General features: G+C 44.3%; 1 protein-coding gene across 1 annotated transcript in view; it reads right to left on the reverse strand.

Annotated features, from left to right (window-relative positions):
- Positions 1–1351: 1351 nt before the first annotated feature.
- The window catches only part of LOC146183323 (frequenin-1-like), a 398108-nt gene continuing 374243 nt past the window's right edge, over positions 1352–25216 (reverse strand). The window contains exons 4-7 of the mRNA XM_084608709.1: positions 22654–22743; positions 5378–5456; positions 2462–2637; positions 1352–1495 (exon numbers count right to left, since the gene is read on the reverse strand). Of these exons, the coding sequence (XP_084464835.1) occupies positions 1352–1495; positions 2462–2637; positions 5378–5456; positions 22654–22743 (489 nt within the window). The remainder of the gene's footprint in view (positions 1496–2461; positions 2638–5377; positions 5457–22653; positions 22744–25216) is intronic.

The following is a 25216-nucleotide window of genomic DNA, read 5'->3' on the forward strand; positions in this document are numbered from 1 at the left end:
CACTTTTCACGAACCATGTTTTTTCAAATTTTATTGTTCTATTTTTTATACGCCGATACTAAGCATTAGCAAACATTGGCTTTCCATTGTGAGCATATCGACAGCTTTGAAGGCCCTTTTTCTAATTTTTAATTTGGTTCTTTATTTCATCAATTAATCAAATAATTATGATTTCATTAACTCGTATTTGCCTATCTCACACCAATCGATCATGGGTCACTAGAAACGCAAATTGCCATGATATAACTTTTTTTTTTACACAGCCGCCGACAAATTCCGACACGCGGTGCCGACTACTATGCCGACTGCTTTTCGGCCGAACGAGCTGTATAAGCTATTGCTTAAAACATTGATAGTTGGCGTTACCCAATACTGTGTAAGTGTGAATCCTTTCTTACTACCCTTGTTGTTGCAATGCTTGTTTTGTGCGTTCAGGCAAAATTAGCCAGTCTGATAAAGTTGTAGATAGTAGCAGCTACACAGGTCTGAAGGATGTTTTCCAATATTTGTTTGTTTTGGATGAGATCATTTAATTAGTTTAGTGAGGGGTGTGAAGAAAATGCAGCATCGTTTTAGCAGCTACGACTGTTTTCTTATTCTATTTCTATTCGTATTTGCTCCTGTGCATTATCTTCCTGTTGCTTAGTTCGCCCTTTTGTTCCTTCAGTACACAGCGGAGACAATCCCCCTAGACCCCACCTACCATCTGCCCCGTTTGGCAAGTGGTAGCTTCACACATGCGCCAACGCGCGACGCCACCGCCGAAGCCGAACAATAGAGAGATTTAGCTTACCGTGATCCGCGATCCGCCACCGCGACCCTCTACCGCGCTTGGGCGGGGCGCACAAGCTCATTGGTCCCGACGCGGCAGGTATATGTGCCGACATCCAGTATGTGGCGCCATCTATCGGCATCAAGGGGATCTGGGCATGCGCAGTAGAACGCGCGGTAGCGGATCGCAGATTACGGTAAACTAAAATTCTCTAATATAGCCCCCCTCCCCTGGCTCTCAAAAGCTGCCTCCTCAAGGCAGTACGTGATGGACGCGTGATTCCAGGATTTATAGTTTGTCATCGGGCCTGCTGGTTCCGCGCCTAAACGGTGCGTGGCCTCACCGAAAGGCTGATCACTAGCCTTACCGCTCGAAGATCGGGGCCGAAATCACCGTGCGTCGTACGCCCACCGACGATGGTCGGTGATGGTGCACCGCGGCGGTGACCACGTGTGGCTGGGGCCACACTCGGCGCTGCCGGCGCCGGTCGCAGCCGCGATGCTGCTGCGTAGCCGCCACCGCCGACGCCGCCGAGCGGGTTCCGCCGCCGAGTGGCGGGCGGTGCGCCGCCGTGGCGGGTCATTCGGAGGAGGCGGTGGAGAAGCTGCGCAGGCTCTTGGGCTGGTCCGGCATGGAGACAGCGTTGAGCAAGGCGCGCCGGATCCAGGGGTCCGTCTTGAAACCCTCGCAGAACTCCTCGCGGCTGATGCGGGCGTCAGCGTCCTGCGTTGTCCAAGAAATGAGTTTGCCCATAGAACTCGTTTCACCTAACTGTTGAGGAGAGGGCCTTAGCTGGGAAGGCCCTGGAGCCGTGGCTGCCCCTTTAGTTGTCAGGCTCATCGAGACAGCTATCGAAGTGCTAATGCATGCGCTTTATTAAGGCACACTCTTTGTCCTAAATCCGGCTAAATGCGATGAAAGGGCAGAGAAGAAATAACGTAACTAAGATTCAAAGAACCTTATTTCCAACATGTGTTCTCTCAAATGCACTTCGAAGTTTGCAACACTGGTCTTGATATCTTCATAATTTATTTGCTGTTTTCTTTCCCATCATGCAAGCTGGAACAAGGTTTTCAAAAGGAGCCAAAAGATTTCACTTTTTGAAAAGCTAAGGAAGATGTATGAAAACATTTTTGTGCACGACTTAATGTTTGTAATGGGTGAAATCGAAAGAAGTATAAAACGTAAAACCATGCAAATGTGAAATGTGACGCCAGTAGCATTTCGAAATCCTACTTCTCTTTAACTCTCAACCCAATTACTGCGTACAAGCCAGTTCAACAAGGGAGGCGTGTATTTGTGTCGCGAAATATATGTGAGGCAGATGAGATATGAAGAGCAGATGATAACTGCATGAGCACTACCTAGATTGCCTTATCGAGGAAACACTTCGACCAACTTGCAAATGGCCCAAGAACGATAGTTTGGCATTCTTAACCAAGTGGCGCCGCCACGAACCGTGTTTTGTTTGGGTGTAATTTATGTGCACGTTCAGCGTGGATAGGGTCGTTTTCCTTTCTTTGTCACAAAACAGAAATGCAAACTTTCTGCTTTGACTGCAATGCCGTTTCCCGCTGCACGTGCTTGTAATCTATTAATTCACTCTCTAACGTTTTCTGTCAGTGTGAGAGCGACTCTAGTGCCTGCGGCCCAAGTATGCTTTCAATGTGTCCGACCATACACACTCACGGTGTCTAGCTTTGCGAAGAGCTGGTCGACCCTCTTTCGCGGGTTGTCCGCGCCGGCGGCCTCCGAGTCAGCAGGCCCTGCCTTGCCGTGGAGCACGTAGATAGCGGTCACAATGTCCAGCATCTCGGACCGTGTCACGAACCCGTCGTTGTCAAGGTCATACAGATTGAAGGCCCCTGAAAAAGCACATCACGTGTGTCGATTATCTCTTCCGTCAATGATGAGCCTGACGGAAGTCTATTACTCGAGCCGTCACTGACCATGCATAGGCTGAACGAAGTTAGAAATCGTGCATTTTTGCGTTTTGCAAGTTTTTCGCGGAGAGCCACTGGCTTCCAGAGGTCCACAAAGTGTTACGTACTAACGCATCTGGAGGCGTAAGCAACCAACAGTAGATATTCAGGCTTCCTAAGTGCAAGGCTGGCGGGTGGCGTCTCAGATGACAGGGAAGAGAGATGGGCTTTGCTCACAGGAACATCAGTTGGAGACCGCCATTGTAGAAGTTAAAGTCTACCGCACCATCCGTGACAGGCCTTCATTCTGTTGCCTTCGTAGCAGTCGTTTCAGGTCTTACGTGATCACGATGCAAGATACGTGATTTGTGACGCGGTGTTATTGAGCACGTTACCCCTTCAGCCTGTAAATGAAGATTTCTTAAATAATGTGCTTTCTCTACAACAACTGAGAATTGAGCGAATAAAGTGTGCTTAAGGCTCGCGATTTACGACAAAAGTCCTTATATCAATGCAACACGGATTTATTTTACTTTCCTTACTTGCGGACTCGTTTGGCATAGACCACTGCTTACCGGTACCCTCTTCCGCGCGCTGTCAAGACACATGCGGAGGTCGCCTTGAGGGCGTCATTGGGGCCACATGACCGCTAGATGCTGGTGCATCCAACGTGCCGTGAACAACCATCGCGTGCGTATTGTAGCGGCGGACGGTAGAAGCAGACGGTAACGCTACGCTAAACGAGTCTACTTATGAGCCTTTAGTGCGCTAGCACTAAGGCTTCCAATTTAAAAAAAAAAAAAAGAAGAAGAAGAAAATGTCTTCTCTCCGCCTGCAGCCCTTGTCCTCCTCGAAACAAATGAAATAGACACGGTCGTGACAGCACTGCGAACGGGTTTGGATCCCGTTCCGATGCCAACAGGCCAGTTTGTCGACCACTGCACGGAAGCACTCTGCCATCGCTGCATTGTTTTTTCATACATGGTATTTATTTCATGTGGTTTGCTCCTTTCAGTGGTAATTGGTCTTTTTTTGTGCAGATTATTCAGCTCAGCAAGGGCTAAATGCTTTGTAAATAGTCTAAGTACATAGCCCTCTCTGCGCATAACCGCGCCATCGCCGCAGAAGATAACTGCACGTGTTCAACTGCCACTCTCTCGCTCTTTGCATTGCGCGTAGTTGTTGTCATCAATACTCTTCTGTGCGCGATGGATAAAACAAAGGTCGCTACCGCACTGTCCTCTCCAAAATTTTAAAGTGCACTGAGATCGTTGATTTCGCCGATCTTTGAGTGGAACCTGACCTTCAAACTTTAACCTCGAATCGAAAGCCAAGTGAAAGGCGACATGATGGAGCACTTCGCACTTGGCCAAGTAAGCTAAATCAACTGTGGTATTTTGGCTGCCCGGTGCTCTAGAACTTAAAACCGCTTTAAATCAATGTAGTGAAGTGATGTACGGTAAAAGGTGTCTGAAACTTCGGAGCCCCGTCCCAGGTTGGCTGATATAATGTACAGTAACACAGCATCACGCCAGTATTATTTTGCTGAGAGCCGAAAGTTATGGCTTATATTTATTCAAGAAAGCAAAAATTTTGCTCACTCATACGATAAGCATCACAACTTTAATAGCTAAAATGGTCAATACTGATGACAACACTGCCAGATTTTGTTTGCCACATTGTTACAGAATTGACGAACACGTTTATGTTGTCACTCGTGGACCGTGCCCTCGAATTCAGCATTCAGCAAACATGTCGAATATTTCATCGAGCTTCAAATCCATGAAACAGTTGTGCTCACCGCTGCTGACTAACAAGTCTCCCCCCCCCCCCCTCAAAAAAAAAACAAAAAAAAAAAAAGAAAGCTTCTGACCATCCAGCCCGACGCCAGAGAGAACGGCCAAGGCGTCGTGTCGTACAGAAAGGATGGCAGCGACGCCTCGCGTAAAACACTTTTTATGCTGAAAACATTAGGCATCTAATTTACACTTCACACCTTAAAAGAATGGAGAAATTTTGTTTAGCATCATGCTGTATATTTATTTTACCACTCAAAGCAAAACAATGCTTTCCACTCCAAAGACACTCCGCGCCGATTCACGAAACGTGATAGCTGAAGGTGCGACCAAGCCTAGTGTTTGGAAGCGACGCAGGGTCACTTCTCAGGCTACAAAGCAGCCTGTAGCCACACCAACTTGAAACTGACAAGGTATGCCGAAGTTTCCCAAAAGAAAATTTGGCACTCAAAAGGTTCGCAAGCTGCGCACGTTTGGGAACTATTACTGTACGTGACCAACGTTTGCTGCGGCGTTATCATGAATAAAAGTTTCCACTCATGAGCTTTTGGACGCGGAAACAGCGGTGAAGGTTTACTAAATTATTCATCGTACCTAATTGCAATGTAAGAAACTGAGCTGATTTGATACTAATTTTCAACTTGGGTGCAGCGACGTTTCGGCGATAATTTTTGGGAGGTTCGTTACTCTGAAAACTTCTTTGAATTGATGCTCGGTAGCATGGTATTTCAGTGCAGTGTACCGCGGTGCATTTAAAAACCAAGAAACATTCACCCATGCGAGCTCGGAAAGAAGATCTTTCTAGAAGACATTACTACGTCTTTCAGCATGATACGGCTCTCCTTGGCCATATTTACAATGATGAAGAGAAGAAAAGAGGCACTCACAGTTTAACTTTTCGTCGATGTTGCCTTTCGTTGTTATAGAAATCGCTCGGATGAATTCCTTGAAGGTGATAACCCCATTCTGCGGAGGGGAAAAAAAAAAAACCAGAAAGAATTACAGCGGAAGAAAGACTCCGCCACATGGCATTCGGTGCAGACCTTCTCTATTTTGGTTGTCCTTATACTATCGAAGAGCGGCTAAACAAAGCGGTAACAATGACGTGAAGATTTCCCAAAGGACTTGGTGGCCTCATTCGTGTCTGCGCTTATGACTTTTCGTCAATGGGCTGTGTGCGTGATATTTTCAAGAGGGCCGTACATTACCGACATAGAGGGAGGAAGCGTAAAAAAGTAGGAAAAAAGTAAAAAGATAGAAAAGCGTCGCGAAGTAATTTGAAGACACGCTCACTGATGGAACATCTCAACGGGCGTGAATTGTTGCCTCTAAAAGTATTGCTGTGCTTCCCCGCGCAGGGCAACGTCTGCCTCATCATTACTCTGCTGTCAAAAGTTCAGTTTTCCAAGCGTGAAGCATTTTGTCCGTTACGTCCTACGGCTGCTCGGCGTCAAAAAGACATGTTTTCACGTAGTTGTGACGGCAGTCCAGAATTCAGGTAGACATTGAAATGTTTCCAAAGAAACTATTGGGCTTAGTGCGTCCACAAGGAACTTAAATATTCGGCGGTGGTGATAAAAGTTCAACAACTGCTTGCGGCCAATTTCGAATTAGCAAGAATTAAAACCCTCCTCGCGAGAGCAATCGTGATTTTATGTGGTTTGGTGCAGCTGGTCCATGGCACATCAAAAACCATGTCACTGCTTAGGCATCTCGGTTTGACAATGTGCAATGATCAGCTCTCAGATGAAATTACTTTCTCAGTCACGATACGCACAAGACACCACTATATTTAGATTACAAAACACACACAACGCAATAAATTTATATGTAGCTTTTAAAATGTCCGAATTCTTTACATTCATTTTATATCGTGGACGTAAGAATCAACAGCATATCAAATCCTGTGGCACATCAGCACAAATTGCATTGTATAATCAATAAGCAAATAACCTAGAAAGCATTATATTAAATTGAGCAATTAAGGGGTCCTGGCTTAGAGATTGTTTTCAATAAAGTCCACGAAGTATGCAGCAGGGCTATTATGCAAATTTAACTATTGGGCATTCTACATACATCCCATTCATCTGCTTGCTAGTCAGCTTTTTGTTCTCATACAATGGTTGAATCTAGTGAAAACTTAGTAGTCAACTGATATTTAATATGATCTGGCTGTTTTTCCATAGCCTCTAAATATTCGAACTTTGATCTGTTTGGTTTGTGGGGTTTAACGTCCCAAAGCGACTCAGGCTATGAGATACACCATAGTGGAGGACTCCGGAAATTTAGACTACCTGGCGTTCTTAAACGTGCGCTGACATCGCACAGCAAATATTCGAGGTTTACAGTACAATGGGTTTGGCGACTTGGCCTGGGACTCCCATGTAAACATATAGTATGGCGAGGCCACCCAAAAATAATAACAAATAATGTGCCTCTGCCCGTGCCACTAAGTTAACGGGCTTAATATAAACAACGCAATAGACGGCAAAAAGGAGAAGAGAAAACAGCACTGACTGTCATTTAAATTGTATTCGATGGCTATCAGGCGTTTATAACCGCTGGAAACGAGAAAAAAAAAAAAAAACATACCTGAACAAAAACATGTACGGAAGGAACAAGCGCAGGCGGTTAGTTGGCGCATATGAAATTTCTCACTTTATAGGTACTTGATTTGTTTTTGTGACAACGCCACTAAGAGGGCGCTTATGGAGTCATCCTGCAATCCTACAATAATATGAGGCTCCAGCATCTCGTTATTAGAATGTTTGCTCTACCAGCTACGCTCTTAAGGATATGTTTTCCGCATCCAAGGTCATGTGAGACATATCTTTAAAATGGCAACCTAGCTCGGGCGTCGCATATAGCAACCTAATATATCACGCGACTAAGGTGGAACCACCACGTGAGCACATTACATTTGCATATCAACAACCAACGACTAGCGGCGGTTCTCGAGCGGAGCAGCTCAGGCCTATTCTTTCGTTTCGCTATAACAGCCGTCTGGTGGGCATCGAGGTTGGACCCCGGAGTACAATTAGTTTTATAAAATTTTTGGATCCCTCGTCTAGCGCAGTATTTTCAGGGTGAAATTCGACGCTTCACGGAGCACAAAATTATTAGTTGAATCGGAGCCTACTTCACGCGAGAAACTCGCACGGCGACCTTAGCTCCCCCAATCCGTGCCCCCCAGGAATATTCGAACGACTATGCGGCCGAACCGTTTGTCGCAGGAGGTTCCTGATGGCGTGAAATGTTTCGTCATTTTGCGGTGTACATACTAAAATCTAAATTTGGCTAGCAGCTTTTATTTCGGACATAACGGAGTAGTATAACGGATATAGCGATAGTGGATATAGGCCATGTGATTAGGATAGAAACAGTTGTGTATGAATCTATTCACTAGGTGGCGCTACTTGTCCAACAGATGGCGTTCCGCGTAACCCTGTGCACAAAAGTAAACGGAGCACGCTACTTGCTTCTAAAATTTTTTACGCGTTGCATAATTGAAACTGCAAGTCTTGGTTTTGTGCGCACCGGCAGTAGACGCCAGCACCCTTTTACTTGCACAAATATCATTTTCTTATTTCCAGCGCAGAAGGCGTGATATTAATTTGAACAAAAAAACATGCTCCGTTTACTTATGTCCGCACCAGTACGTTTCGAAGCATGCAATGCGCAACTCGTTACAATCGAGGTCACCCGATGCATGCTAAATCGGTTTATGCAATAGCGAAAAAAATACACATTTCTAGAGCTAAAGCTCGATAATCAATCGCGGTGTCAGCGTCGGCTCATTTTTTTTTTCAGTGCCACATCATTTTCTTGCCACCCGTTCACAATTAATTTCATTGTCATTACCTCCCGATTTGCAGTCCCTGCAATGATTGGCCACGAGGCCTGAAGCAGTAACACGTGCGACCTTTTCAGCGTGCTATTTTAACCTTTCATTAAGACAGCGGCCACTTTGATCAATGTACTTCTTTCCACAAGACATGTGCAGAGAATACATTCAAAGAGAGATTACTTTGAGAGACAGAGAGACATACTTTGAGATATAACAACGCACTAATATTAGACGCTAACAGCCAATGAAACCAAGGCAAACTTAAGAGAATGGAACTGAATGTTTTTAGAGTGCATATTTAGTGGTGTAATCGCTTTGATTACTCAAAAGCAATTGAAATGCTTCATACTCCCGCGCCGGCTAACAGCCTTAGTGTCATTAGTTACAAAAGCTACGATTCGCCACTTTGTGCTTCGTGGCAACAGCATAGCCCACCTGGTGACAGCTGGACATTTACAATAATGCAGTGCAGTGCCTACAACACGCCTGGTGCATCTTGCTTCTATTATTGACACTTGCTGTATACTGTCATAATCAGCCTCGTCAGCACCTGGATTTATCCTCAGTTTTCTGAGCACTAGGTTGCGTCGTAACAATGTTTTTTTTTTTCGCGACAGTAGTGCAGGGTACGGTGTTCTTAATGCAGTACGTGGTGACCTCGCACCCTATGTAGCCTCGTTGACCATACATCTCAGATGCATTTCCGCCCGTGTAGATACTGGTCACCAGAACGTTATTTCGTGTGAACATTACAGATTGGTGTCATAATGTTATATTGGCTGTTTCGAGATTCGTGGCCCTTTGAATAGCGTAATAGCATAGTTTCCTTGATCTCCCTCGTTGTTGATGTATCCCTACAATTAATCGTGCGCTGACCCACAAGTGAAGGTGAAAATTCGTCTTAGTGCTGTTTGTTCGTCCAACTTTCTGCAGTTTCTAATCTCGCACAGTTTATTCATCGGCCAACTTGATGTTCAGCAAGAACAGGTAATCTGGACTGACACCTCTGGGCATTGTTTAGACGTTACCTTATCTACCATGCTTATGTGATCACTGTTTTATTAATTTTAACTTAACTGCTGCTGCTCATTTGACTAGGGCTGCATAGTATATTAGTGATGGTAAATCTTGTTTTCCTGACATTAACAAAAAAAAAAAAACATGCATTGTTCTGCACGGACTACATGTCATATTTTTATACACGCATGGTGCACACTAACGGGACCTGTTCAAAAGTAAAGCTAGATCGCTTATTGATCTTTTTATATTACTAAAAGCGAGTTCTGCTATTTGATATCACCAGTGTTTAACACGAATCACGATCAAATCTTAGCTGAAGTGGAAAAGAAAACGATTATTTCGTTTTTAAAAAGCTCTCAAGGGCCATCTACGTAACGATCAGACCACAAATTTGTTACAAATCTGTCACAAACCGATCAGAATTTTATCCCATTCGTACTGGTTGCTTCTAGCTAGCAAGTTGATATGTCGACCAATAGAAGCGGAGGTGATCGACGCGTAGTTTCGTCCCAGATCACTGCAACTTGGGCTTCTTACGGCAGTGCTAAAGCTGATTATAAAACGGACGTTGGAGAAGGTCAGGCGCCATTGCTTTGGCACAACACTTCATTAAAAGCTAACTCTCGAAAATTTTGGAATGTTGTCGGTGGAAACAAACACAGGTTAATTCAGTTGTGAGATTACAATGGCGATATTGTTTGTATACCAAACACTTGCTGCGCTGCACTGAACGGCGTGTTCGCCTTACTTTTCTCGCGTCAATACCGCAACTGATGCGGGCATGTCTTGGTTTTCATCCCACGGAGTTTAACGTGTCAACTCGTTGCATGTTAGAAGGTTAATAGAAAACTTAAAAAGTTACTCTTCTACAGGATCAGATTAAAAAAATGCAGTGTCCTCTTAAATCGTAAGGAATGGTCGTTTATAATTCTTGCCGCAGTTTTTTCTCACTCATTACAGTGTTCACCGTTGTCAAACGACCGGAAGGGAGCAAAGGCGGCTGGGGCACATAAATTAAGTAAGATTCGTTAGCCCTTCATCAATACGGGCCAATGCCATTAAAATGTGTTTCTTGTAAGTTTCTCAAACCGGTCTGCTTATAATGTTATATCACTTCTCTAAAAGAAAAGTAAAAGAGGACGTGTTAGTTAAGCGGATTAACATAATTTCCGTAGAAGTAGAACGGATTCATAACCTTGGACGTAAATGCAATAAAAAATACAGACCTATATTCATAGAGTTCTATCCAGGAAAGGCAGTACGAGCGTCCCTGAGACTTAAATGCCTGTCGCTCTCTTTAACGAAAGGCTTTTCAAAGCACGTTTGTGGAAGTGCGTAAACATCTTCGATTAAATGAGCATAGATGGTGTCATGTTTGCCTAGGGTACAGAAAAGAGTGCACGTAAGTTTAACGACCAAGAAAAACGAGTGACAGGAAAGGAAAAATAATTTGAAAATCATGGATAGTAACAGCAGAGGTGCAATGATTAACGCTGCCGAGTTGAGGGGCTCTTTTCTCTAATGATTCTGGCATTGCTGTGCTAACCAAAATGTGATTGCGCGATTAAGCATTCGACAATGAATTTGTGCCTGCCGGTTACAATGTATTCTGAAACAACCGTATTGTTAGATGTGGTGGCTTTCGAATGTTGTACGCGCATTCGCTGCAGTTCAAGAGTGCATGAGCGACGCGAAAAATGCTGAGCGCATTTTCACTAAACCATACTGCGTTGCAATTATTGCGTAAATAGAGGGCTGAAAATACCTCGTCCTCTTCATTATGATCCTCAGATAGTTTCGAAACTTATATGATCCCGTACATAAAACCCGATGATCAATTTTTAAGCTCTTACTAAATTAGACTGATCTACGATGTCACCCTAAAACCGTGCCGACACAGCAGGCATAACCTTGTAAGATACAGCATTTGATTTTCATTTAACCCGAATGTCACACTGCCAGCACACCAGGATACACAGCAGCTCCAAATATCGTACATAGTCTTAGTAAGCGGGTCTAACATTGCAAGATCACGGCCTGAAATGATCAATGGAGCCTCCTGTCACCAGGCGTATTTTTTTCTATATCTTATCTGATGCCGCTGTTGAAAGAAATAGCAAGCACTCGTGTATATTTTTAAAACTTTTTCACTTGCGTATAACACATTAATAATTGATACCTTATTCTTTCATTTCGCCAGTTTATGAGGTATACAGGAAAACGTATATGGTTTTTTTGTTTGTTCAAAATCACCCTTACGTTGTGAATTGAGATGTTCATGCCAACCATTATCAGAAATATAAAATGATATCACATCTGGATCTCTTATGCTCTCTTACAAATGCGAAACAAATTATAAATATGAAAATTGAAACATAAAGAATGAGCCGTAACGGACCTGGATATCTGTTAAGAGTTCTGCTCGGTAGATTCAGCGAAAACAAACGGGTAGCCCATGATAAAGAAAAATATTTGGCAGACTTCCCTAACTTCAACAAAACTTGACTGCAAACATTTTTGGCGTACAATCTATTCAGTATACAGATTCTCACGCGTTTATAATCTATGACGCTACCCGGGATGATGAAGTATTAAAAAGCGCTTCTAATGCAAATATTTTATGAGGCAGCATAAGGGCAATGGTGCGCGCAGCTTGTTTGTGGTATCGCGAAGTAGCAGATCATGAAATCTTCTCATGCTCCAGCGCCAAACACATGACAAAGAATACCGAGTACAAGCACCAGTCAATGCGCCTCACTCTCACGGTGATTCTAGGCATGTATGCCCGCTGACTAGTTTTTACTACCACGTCGTGCGCATCAAGTCCTGCACCCCTAAAGCTTCCCGCCATATGAAAGGAGGGAAAAGCGCCGCGGATTGCTCGTAGTCGAGTCGCAAGGAATCAGTCAGTGAGCGAAACCCTCAGGGTCGTTGGGGACTTGTTCGGAGTCTCCCCGTCCGTGAAGTTTCGAGTCACGCGAACTCCGTGAGTCGCCAGTATGCGAAGAAAAACCCTGATCAGTGGACGGGGTTAGGACATAAAAGCTGCAAAGCATCGCGCGGGAATTTCAAACATCCAACGACGCTCATGCTATACACGACGTCATGCATGAAATGAAAAGGAATTAAACGGCATGAATGTCAATTAAAGGTCGCCGTGTGTCTCAAACAATATATTTTGCAAGGTGTTAGGTATTGCTTTAAAGGAAGTTTAAATATTTCAAGGCTCAGGCAAGGTTCGAACTAGTGGTCTCAGGTTTGTGAGCCAGGTACGTTGCCAGCAATGCCACGCGAGGTACTTTTGTCCTGTTTATTGCCTTGAGGGGCGTTGGAATAGAATACAAGTTTAGTTGTTATTCCGAAAAAGTAGGCCTTCTTAGATCCAAAAAAGAAAAAAATACGTTCGAGCCATTTAAGCTTTGTCAGCTTTTGCACAGCGGTGCAAGCTCATCGTTACGCTTTCTGTCCACCAGTACATAATGAATTTTTTGCAACCCTCTGTCCAAATTTGTCGCATAGAGATCAGGTCAAGGGGTCACCATGGAAAAAATTCCCTTGCATTACGCCACACTGCATTCAAAAGCAAGATATATATGGGCTTCTTTTACCACTGATACCGTTTACCATTGGCAACGATCTAATTCTATGTAGTTTCAAAGGGAAATCATTCTTTATTGAAGAGCTGAAAGACATCGTTAAAGAACACCCTATTGTTATAATGGATGAGAGCATGCTCGACATTTTCTGCTTTGTGGAAATGAAAAGAATTAGACCTCGATGATATATGGATATCCATTTTGTTGAACCAACTTTGTACTGGCAAGGACCTTGTCTCGATGGTAAAGGAGGACATTTTTTGGAGGAGCAACCCAAACCTGTATAGCCCGGGAACAAGAAGAGGTTTGCATGTATATCGGGTGGTATTTAGCATAAAGCGGAGTCTTAGGACTGTATGCTAATGAGTGTGTGCGTAATTACTGAAAACTACTAGTCGCTGTCTTGTCGTATTTCTAAGACGGAGTTTAAGTGGCCACCTAATTTTAAGCCAGTCTGCTTTCACTAACGATAACGGCATATTACGTCCATGATGTCTTCCCGGAATGAGCCACGGTTATTATGCTTTAAGCCTTGATGCAAATGCGACTCCTGGACCGAATAAAACATCAAATACAGCGAAGTATTCCGAATGGGCAGCCAAGTACTAGTTTATTCCGTTTGAAAAATGTCCGAAGGAAGGAGATGTTTTGAACGTCTGGAGGAAAATGAAACTGTCTTTGTTTTCTCATGAACGACACTAACTGTAATCAATTCATGGCACAAGCTTTCGGCAATGCAATGCAAACCATAAACGTTCTCTTCTTAGGCCAGCATTAAATCTCGCCGCACGCCAAGTAAGGCTCCTAGCATGTAAATATTTCGCCTTCCCAGCTGCTTCCTAGCATTAGATTATGAGGTTGTATTTGGTATCCATTCACGAAAGTAACCATTATTAAAAGTAAAAAAGCACAAAAGAAAACAACATGCTTTGTCTATAATCGCTATGGACATACATAAGTGAACTTCAAAATAGGACTGTTTACATACCTATAACAATGTTACTCGACTCAAATTCTTATGCCCAATAAATTTGTCACTGGCCATTTTAAAGTTAGACTCCTTTAGTCTACCGTGTTAGCGTTCGTGTTAGCGTAGTACCATCAGCCGCCACAGCGCACCTGCTTGATTGGTCCCGAAGCGTGGCCGCACGCTTTGATGGCACCAAATGGCACCACGTTTCCGCCAGCTACGCGCATGCCTGCTTCGTCGAGATCAATATGAAATGGCGCACTGCCGGTGGGAGGGCTCCCGGTAGTCAGGTAACGCAAACGGTAACACGGTATGCTAATGTACCTATTAACCTTGACGAAAGGTCCTGCTACAACAACAAGATTAAACGATAATTCGTTTGTTGCGTAATGCTTGTCTTAAATGTTCGTTTGTTGCGGGAGTAGTAAAGTTAAATTAGCTCACTAGTGACGAAGTTCTGCAGCAAGCTTTGACGTCTTTCACTAGTAGTCTCGGTGTTCATTATCCATTACTTTGTTTCAGTAGTGCATTGTTGACTTTCTTCTTGAAAACTTATTGTACTACCATAATCTTTGTCATTAAAGTTATTAATTCTCTAGCATTACTGGCTGCGATGAGCGGTTTTAGCCATGTGTTTAAGGTCCTAATGCGTCAAGAAAGCAGAAAAAATGCCAAAACGAAAGCTCCGTCGGAGCGGATTCTAGCCCTAGGAATGTCTCGTGGGAACGAAATACGGAACCTCCTAGTCACTTGAACGATGACGGTGAACTCAGGTTGTGTGAGTGATAGAAAGGCGGTATCGTGTGATGTGAAGGTGATATTAAGAGTTGTGATGGATTTCAGGTGGGGAAAGGAAGTGATAAGGAGATAATGAAATAGTGAAGATAAAGTGGTAGCGGAAGTGTGTGTTTCCAGGGCAGCGTTATTTGCCTAAGGAGATGGAGACACGCTGCTATCAAAAATGTGGAAAATTTTGGAATGTCTGACCATGACCGCGCCCAAATCTGGCTCACACCACCCGAAATTTACCTTGTTTTGGCCTTTGCTGATTGTTGGTTTAAAGAATGCAAGTGATTATCTCAACGTGTCCACACTGAAATTTGGCCCAGGCCACCATCCGAAATGGCCATTAAAAATGTTTCGAGTATTTTAAAAAACCGCCAAGGAGCCGCAAGTGTGGTTATCGGCTTTCCAGCGCATTGAAACCTTGGTCTTGCAGAGCATGATCGCTCATTGTTTTACTGGGACATGGTTTGATGGTCGTTATCGTTAATTGTCTGAAAACGTCAGAGATTCCTTTGTTATAACTGTCACAATTGAATCGTTCCTCTCTTGCTGACGCGGTTTATTTGCTTGTTGATATTTTGGGGCCTTTTATTTTCAAAATATATGATGCTCGTAACTTTACATTGTTCTCTGCATTCTCACGCTGCCAAAATCCATTTTAACGATTGCAGTATCGAGTAAATTCTCTCATTGCCGGCCACGTTTTGACTGGAACCGCCTTCCTGTCTCAGTCGATGCCTTCACCGATGCACCCTTGAAGAAATTTGTAGTCGATTTGTTGTTCTGGCTCGCTTCTGACTATAATGGCTTCGGACCCTGAAAGTATGTAATCAAATAAATGAATACGTAGTTTATTACAAACTAGAACGTCGACGGCGGCATTCAAAACTGCGACCTCCAAATCGCGTACAGCAATGTACCGACGGACGTGCAGCCATTTTCAAATGTTTTCGCCATATGTGCACCCTAACTTTGAGTGCAGTCACCAGCGCCCTCCTTTACCGTTGCGGCCGGTATGACACTCCCCACTGAACGTTCCACATAGAATGTGATGGGACGGGAGACTTCTTAAGAAGAAGGCTGGAAGTACAGACACTAGTAATGCTGGTGGGCCGACAAGCGTACGGTATTGAGTTACTCGTTTTCATATCCATAGGAAAGAAGACAATGAAGCAAAACGAAACTTGGGAGAATGCGAGATTTTGAGGGGCGTCGTCGTTAAGAATGAAAAATTTCATGACTACTTATTCAAATAGGAGAGATATTCAATTAAATCATGAGAAGAGACAGCCATGCCACAGGTGGGTGTCCCTTTCATATTATTAATCGACACCTACATAGCAGCCAGCTGACACCTACGTACGCAATAAATTCTCAGGCACTTCGGTGTTGCTCATTTTACAGAAACGTTGGCAGTGAGCTCATAGGAAAGGGTTGAAAACCTAGCTTTTGTCCGTGTTTTTTCTCCTCAGACTAAACAAATTTCTTAACGTTTTCAGCAAGCGATGAAAGTAAATTTTAATGACAAAGGTCTCTCTGCATCCCCACTGGCATACCGATTGGGGCGGTGATTTACGAGCGGCCGCATAAGCCGTTGACTCCTGGACGTGCTCCGACAACCGTTGTCCCAGTTCTCTCGTTTTCAGCCCCAGCAGTTTTAGTCGCGACAGCCATCCAGACTCTCTTGTCATTATCCGCACGTCAGACTGCGAAATCTTCCAGCAGTGTGTCGCTCAGCAAGAAAGTGGCGCCTGACGCATTGAATGAGAGACGCTTTATGCATGCAGCAACCGCTCCCTCTCTGGAAATGTCTACTCACAGGCCGTTCTTTTCAGGCGCCTGGACGAGCGAAACGCGATGAAAAGGCGTGAGTTTTATGAGTTGGCGCTAAACTTGCTCAACATCTTACAACTCGGGCCGAAGAAGGCACGCCGGAAGAGGCATAACGAGTGGACATTGTGATCGACATTGGCGGTGCTAGTGTGCTTGAACTGCAGCACAGGCAGGTTGACAAATTCTGCCCGGTGACGACGTGTACCCTGCTTAGTGCGAAGCGAGCTGAAGAAATTGCCCGAGTTTTAACTGCATGTCTCCATTTTATGAGAGATGGATGCTACACTGCCTGTTTCGCGGCATGGTTTTACTGTAGGGGCCACCGGGATTGTTCCTCCCCCTTTTAATCATCATCAGTTCAGCTACGCCCTCCGCACGACAGCCTCATCGTAGTTTAACATTCCCAGTTCAACAGCCGCAGAGACACAAAGCGAAGGACACTGAGTGAATGGCTGCAATTGCGGAACTAGTGCGATTGCAGCGCTATGAATGTTGACCGCCACTACCCACCATCTCGAACCTTCACAATGCTCTGCAAAATGTTTCCAGGCGCAGTGAGACGTCATAATTCAGACTTTATGGGGCCAGGAACAATGCTTCAATCGTCCCAAACTCGGAATGTACGAATACTCCCCAAACAACTATGACACGTCGTTTGTGGCAGGGCAAATGTATTTGATAAAGATATGGGCTTTAAAATCTTTTTTTTTTTATTTAAAAGACGCAGTAGCGATAGCATTCAGTTTCGTCGAATGTTCTGTGCAAACAGTACGGTATGGCGAGTCAGAACTGCGCCGAAATAATAACGCATCCGCAGCAGATTTTACGGTGCGACGCGTCGGGTGTGGAGCCTAGCCATAAGAGGCGTCGTCGCGTGCGAAGCAGCTCAACTGCGAACAGCGTGTGACAGGCTTGTAGTTGCTGCACAAATACTAACCGAATAAGAACGAGGACGGAACCAAGGCAAACATTGCGGTGCCGGTAATGCGAGACGCTTTTTCGAAAGTCAGCGCCTGAATCTGTGGGAAAATGCGCTCAGCCCCATTGTCCATGTTTTGAAGAGCAGTGGTCGTCGCGGGCCGGAACGCGTTCCAAAATTACGAGATCGGAACTCTGTGATCGCACTAACACGAGTTCCTCGGAAACATTGGCATTGCCTATATACACGCTAAGCACTCTTTCATACTTTTCGCCTAAATAGTGGTCCTTTAGAGACCAACTACGTTGCCACCACTGTTATTTTCCAGACGAAAGCTAAATTTTAAAATGCTACGAATCGCCCATTTCGGCGCAATTCTTGATCCGAGGAGAGCAACGGAGTGCTGCAACCGGGCTTACAAAGAAAGAGACAGCTGCAACAACAAGAACGACAACAAAAAATACACGCAGGAGGTACCAATTGAACTGCTCTCCTTTTATTTCCAAGGCAGGCGTGCTATCCACTAGACAACTGGTACACTGTTTCCACTCTCCGAACACATGGATTGTATATAAGATATCGAAGAGTTCTGCGGAGGCCAGCAGCAACTTCTGGAAAGTTTGCGGTTATTTGTCCAAGCTCCCCCCCCCCCTCCCACAGCCGAAGAAAAATAATATAGAACCAAGCCAGAAGTGCTAAATATTTCGTGGTTTTGTCTAAACAACAGACTTTTCTCTAGTTGCGCAGTACTTTTTGTAGTTCTGCAGTTTTGTCTGTGCTACATTTCTGTAGAGTGTAATTCTGTACTGCTTTTCTTTGGTAGCTACAAAAGTTGCAATTTTTACTGCACACATTTTTGAAGTTCCAAGAGGTTCTCTCTGAAAAACCCCGAAGAAGTTTTGTTGTGGCAACAGAAATAATTCTGTAATTTCTTTCGAGTGGGTAGGCCTTTCAACACGGACGACAAACTTGTAACAGCGTTCTTTGCGAAAAAAAAAAAAACTGTGATCGAGCGTGGGCGCATTGACACTCCGCGGTTCGCACTGCTATGATTGTAACAGTATTATTTCGCTCCCGGCGGAGTGTCTGCATTCTTTTTAACGAGTTAGCATTAGATGCCACAATGAGCCCCTAAACCAGGCTATGCTATCGCCGCCTTTTTTTTTCTTTATTGTACTGTGCTGTCGCTAAAGCCATTCGCTCCTCGTGATTAACTGTCACTCGCTCGTGCTATGCATTTCATGCTGTCATGTCACGAACTTCCGTGTACAGTGGCACCAAAACACACTGCTTTGCATTTTCCGCTTAAGGCGCATTGAGCGATCCTAAAAGTTTATATACTCCTCTACCGCTAAGTTCACCAGTCACCGATCATCGCCGATTTTGGCATCAAGTCTTACCTTGAAACCCCAGCCTTGAACAGAACGAGTAAATAAAACGCAACGAGCCAGCACGCATGCTTCGCATTTGGTCAGTTTAGCTAAATCGGCTGTATTTGTTTTTGTTTTCGCCATCGCCGTCTCCGGTGTATGATGTATTCCCAACAAACAAGACTGTACAGAGTTGGCCTTTGTCGAGCGAACGGTGCCGTGTCGGCGGCTTGTCACTTCAGTTCAACTCTTCGCCGCAAGGCAGCAAACAAATGCAGGGAAAATGAAGGGCTTCGTTATGACGTGCATAAGAAGGGAGGCAACAGCCGCTGGCATAAAGGAATGCGTAGATAATGTTCCTTTTTCATCAATGTGAAGGGTTAATTCAGCGTAGATTGCAAAGTCTAAGAAAAAAACAAACACATGCAATCTGTGTGGCCCGAAGCCACGAACTCAGAATTTCGCATCCATTGCTCTACCACTAATCAACGGCGATGGCTGTTCGATCTTCCACTTCCTTAGGTAGTTATGGCAGGTGTAGACTATCCTTGAGAGCGTTCGCAAGCGCCATGCTCCTCAACAGCGGTGGACACGGAACGTCCCGTGTCAAGCCACCCGCAGATGACGTTGTCTAGCAGACTCTGCTCTTAACCACGAGGGTGGGTAAATGAGTAGAGACATCAAATTTTCTAACTGCATTTCTACTTCAGAGTTATGTGTAATTTCAGTACTTGTCTATCAGCGCGTAAAATGCGCTTACGCTCAGCAAAAAGTGTAAAACTGCATTCCTTCTGCCATACAATTTGAATTCCGGTTTGTCTAACGAAGGCTTCGACATCACAAGGTATTAATAATGTGAGGCCTGAAAAATTGAGATATAATGGCTTTTTGTGCAGCCGCTGTCATTCTGGCCATAGGACCATAAGTTAATCGTTTGAGTAAATGAAAACTACAAAGGAGAGAGCATATTGGAGCTCTTGTATGGCCCCATGATTCAATGCTATAGCTTGTGACGTCGGAACCTTCGTTCGCCAATCGAAAACTGAAACTGCAACGGTGTTAAGAAGAAATACGAGAGTAAATTATTTACTGAGCGTAGGCGAATTTCAAGCGCTACTACATAATTACTCATTTATTGCGGATGATTCTAAAACAGAAATGCGATAACAAAGAGTTTATATCTGCGAGGAGAACTGGCAGCGCCGAAGGGCTCGGCTGTACTAGCAGGGAACGGGTGAGGGAAAGCGTGATAGAAACTGAAATGACAGGACGGAGCTTTGCATCCTCCACTCTTCCAGGCAGCGCATCCGCATTTAGTCTGAAGTCCACGCTATTGCACACACATATCTCTCAGACTTTACTGAAATCAGTGCATTAGGCGCCAAAGCGGGAGTGCAAATATTATCATTGCCACCGCCTTAAATTTCATGGGGGGATATCTCTGTGACTTATTGTTACAGACTAGATGGATGAAGACGAGTTCAGTGTAGGAGGGCGAAGAAGAAGTGTGTGGGCGTTCAGGTGCCATCTTGCTCTGGTGCACCTGTTTTGTGCGAGTAACGTTGGTTTACGCAGTAACATCAGTAGTGCTACACTTGGTGGAGGTGCGGGGTCGATACCCCGCCATCGCCCCGCCATCGCTCCGCCTGGAGCCTCGTCGTAGCAGCTGCCTTGCTGGACTTCCGCCACTGCTCGCTACCATGCCGCTGCCTACTGAGTCTAGCTCTGTGCTTTTCACCACTTCAAGTCAGGCGACGTTCGGCCCTTTTCCACAATATTGGGAGCTCCGCCCTTTCTCTGGCGCTGCGGAAGAAGACGTTCGAGGCACGTTGGCCGGCTTCTGTTGAAAACTTTAGAATATCTATGTAATGTACTTCGACCACAACTTATTGTCACCTGAAGTTTTTTATTGTAGTCTAGACGTGAGTGATGTCCTTGGTCTTTCCACCGAAAAAACTTATTTCTCAATGCAAATTTTTGCACGGTTCGGATGTTTTCATGTTTTTTTTTACACTTACGAGATATTTAGCTGATAATCGTTGAGTGCAACTTGCTTGTTTTTACGTTTTGTACAATACATATGTTTCCGTTAGTCCTTTCTTCATTGCGACCCTTTAGCGCCAATGTGCTCGGTGCACCCTGCGCACTCAGTATGCAAGCTGTCAAGTAGAGTTCGGACACATGCTGGAAAGACGGATGAAAAGAAATATATACTGGGGTACAGCTCTGCGTTTAGCAGTCTGACGCGGCAGCGGGAATGGGCGCCGTCTGTGGCGCTTCTTTCACACGCAGACGCGGACTGTTTCCTCTTTCGTAGTCGCACAATCTTTAGTATGCACTTTTTTTGACAGCATAGAAAGTACATTTATCGTGTCAACGTTCATCGTAACCGCATACGAGCGTGCTGCTTGCTTCTCGCTTAATCAGTTCTTCATTAATTACAAGCACTCATTAGCATGCAATCGTCAGCTGCCGCAGTATTGAAAGACCACCCGACATAGATATTGAGCCCCGCTTTAGCCAAGCCGTATGCACGTTCCAGCTTGGCCTAGCGGTGGCGTGCCTGATGTGGGTCAGGAGTTCAATTGTCAACTAAATACCGCTGTTTTTATCGCAGTTTACTTATTTACATGCTTATATGTCCTAATGATGATTGAGAGACGTTGCGACCTTCTTATTGCCAGTTTGCTAATGCTTGTAATCAATAAGTATTTTCATCCCACAACTCAGCGTGTGGCGTCACGAACCTCTCGACCAGTCCCGATTTTCTAGACTCGCCGTCGGCACCGCCGGGTTTTCAGCTAAACAGAACCCCTCAGGCTTCCGCGTTAAGGCTGGTTAAAACAATCTGTTGTATGACGGATCAATCGACGAGAGATGACGTCCAGACAGTGAGAGCTGCCTCGCGCTGATGCTTCATTTGCTATAGCGCAGCCTTCCTACCAAGAACTCTTCTTCGAGGCCATGGTGTCTGACACGCAGCCCCGAAAATTGAAGGTCCGGCCGCCACGCGTTTTCAGCTACACTCCTTGGTGTTTTCAATTTCAAGCTGCTTATCTTTTGATCGTGCGGTAACTGCTGATATCATGTTTTGTTATCAGACCATTGTCTGATAACAGAATTTTCGTTCAGTAGCCTGTGTTAACACAGGCTACTGAACGAAAATTTCGACTAATTTCATAGTGATTTATTACCTCTGTTCTGAGTGGAATAACATTTGTTACGGCTTAGTTGCTCGCACGGCGGCCGTTTGAAGTATCACTGTAAAATAGGCATGCTGCTCAATTTATGTCTTTAGCATAACGCCCGAGAATGAGATCTGAAATGTTGGATATGTTAGATTTTTATCTTATCTTTTTCGAACTCGTTGATTAACCAGCAACAATTCATTAACAAAACACAAATATACTGTGCTCCATCAAACGTTTATTGGATGGAACGTTGTTTATTTTACCCGCATTTTATTTTACGTAATTTCTTGCTATGCATTGTTTGTCTTTTTTTTCCATTCGTTTACTTAACTGCACCACCAACTCCTGCCTAAGCCCTTCCTTGAAAGTTGGCAGTATTGATGAAATAAATAAATGTCATAAATAAATAAACTTCGCGCATCTTATATTGCAGTTGCCCGTACTAGCGGTTGTGCTAGTATGGTCGATAGCCACTGCAGTGACTTCAGTTTCTGTTCACTTATTTCGTCAGACTTCGCTAACCACTTCCGACGGGCTACTCCACCCTCCCACAATGGAATCATGAGTAGCCATCGTCCAGATGTGAAACTCAAAATGCGAAAAGAGGTCAACCTTTGACGAAGAAACATACCTTGTCTTCGTCGAACACGTTGAAGATATAATCCACGAACTTGGTGGGGTCTCCGCACGGGAAGAACTGGCCGTATATTTTTCGGAACTCCTGCAAGAAAAAAAAAGAGAAAGAGAAGGGAAAGACATTACAGGTCAATGACGATGGTTGAGTAGTCTGTTCGCGCTTTCTGTGCGTTCTTTTACTTTTCAAATGCAGTGGCCGCGTGAAGCGCAAATTGTTAGGGCAGCTTCCCTGCCAATAAAAAAAAAAATCCTCCGGCATTTTGTACGGCTCTATGCATACGCTCCTTTCGGTTCCCACATAGGACCGCTCATATTCCGTTACGGTTAAACGGACACTGAAGGAAAGCTGAAATTTGCCTACATCAATAGACTACTGAATTTTGTGTCAGAAATGTTACTTTCCCTTAAAACGAAGCTTTTCATAAGATATAGGGAAGAATGAGAAATGAAATCCAGTTGTCACCTCCACCGGAAGCTTTCGCAAACAAAGTAGGGTTCGTGAGAACATTTATTCTTGATCGTGGGTCTTCCAACTTCGACTGAGGCGCTATTCACTTCCAGGCGACGACTAAAAAGCTCCTTTCGGTTTAGACGTCACGATTTTGAGTGTATTGGCGGGAAAGTTTGTAAAACAGCGTTTATCACCGTAAAAGCCGTAAACAACGCAGCGTAGTCAGCAAGTAATTATAAAAAGATAGCTTTACACAGAAAAAAAGTTGTCTGTACTGCACGCAATGTCCTTTAATAAAAGATATTCACAGCTTGCAGTGGCACATATCACAAGAAGCTCATTCGGGATATTGAAGTTTATGGGGCGAGAAGGGGCCACCCCTGTCCAAAGAAAAATGTCGAGAAGGTCATCGACGGAGCTTATCACATCCACGGGATCATCGAATATTAGCATGCAGTGAGCTTTTTCTCGCAAGGCGTCGCCGCTATCTAAATGTGAAATTTTGTAAGGCGAAGTTCCCTTGTTTGGGTGTCGTCCATTAATAGTACACGAGGCGTCTCCTAAACGCGTCATATCTGCCTCTCTTGATACACGGTGCAGTGAACGCCGCATTCTTAATTCCATGAACACATAGCCTGAAACATTATGTACACACTATTTAGGGAAGGTTTCCTGGTAGAAAAAAGACTGAGGACAATTACGGCTTAGTGTTCAGCAAGTTGGAGACGATTCTAGAGATAGGGAACAAACTTTTTTGAACTCCGCCGGTGTGGAATTATTAGAGATGCAGTGTAAAAAGCGCGGAATGAAAAAAAAAAAAACAATTAAGTCTTCATTTCGAGGGCTCAGATGCCTCTCGGCCTTCGTTCGGGAATCAGGAGGGATGGGGTCTAAGCGTAGAAGAAGCAACTTCCCTTTATTTTTTCGCATCTTTTAGAACTGCGCGCTGTTAACAGTCGATCTTTAACACGTACAGCTCGAAGCAGGCCCCTCTCACTATCATATCCATATATCATAGATCGTATCTGGTATAATAGGAGACGTGTCGTCATGTCGCGTGCGATGAATTTTTTGCCTCAATTTGCGAAATTGATGGATAATTCTATATAATTTTTTTTAGTCTGCTCTACAATGTTCCATGCAAGATGTTGGTTGTTCTGTCATGAATGAGTGTTTCACGCCTTATCGGAAACTACTGGTGATATATAAGGGTACACCATGAATTGACTTCACAAGCAACGATCAAACAGATATGTAAGAAAACTTCGTGACGAACTTGAAGTTAGGAAGGATGTGCATTTACAAACTCTAGAAATATTGAGCGGGGATGACAACTGTCAAGCTATATAACCTTACATCTACCGAGCTTCAGCCTTTCGTTGTTAGGCGGTCGATGAAGCAGTTGTGGTAAAGACTACCCGCTCATATCACGTGAGTGTCAGTGTATATGCAGATGCTACTAGTGACTATTTCTAAACCATGGTGACCATATTGGCTCTGGTGTTTGGTGTTAAAGTGTGCTGGTTATTTTTAATCTCACGTAGCTTCGCATTCGTCAGCGGAGTGTTATATATTACGCGTTATAGTGTATAGAAATGTATGTGTTTGAATTAGTCGGAGACAATTATTGTAGTCTAATTTCTTTATTTACCCATCTTAGTGAAAAGACGGTTGACCGTTTCGTAAATAAATTAACACATAAAGAGCGCAGTGCTTCAGGTATAAAATGCCCCCCCCCCTCCCCTGCTATCTTATTTCTTATTTAATTAACTGCCACTTAATGCGTTTTTGTTTTCAAAGGAACTGGAGGGAAGACGCTAGGAAAGATACGCACTCATCAGAAGACTGGCGAAGAAAACTAAAAGCCGCTCATCTAGGCAGACATCCGCCTTTTCTTATTTTATTGTTTTGCTTCGCTCGAAAAGCTTTCGACGTTTCTATCACTGGGTGTGACAGATGCATCTTTTACGCCTTCTTACGCATCATTTCCTGTTAATGAAACATGGAGCGGCATATTCATATGGACACATCGGGCCATAAAAAAGGTCCGCACGTTTGCTAAATTCAGATAGATTATTTTTGTTACAGTTCGCTTCATGATTCGTTA

Source organism: Amblyomma maculatum, chromosome 7 (genome assembly GCF_055883805.1).
Source record: "Amblyomma maculatum isolate TAMU_Amacu chromosome 7, ASM5588380v1, whole genome shotgun sequence".
Taxonomy (NCBI): domain Eukaryota; kingdom Metazoa; phylum Arthropoda; class Arachnida; order Ixodida; family Ixodidae; genus Amblyomma; species Amblyomma maculatum.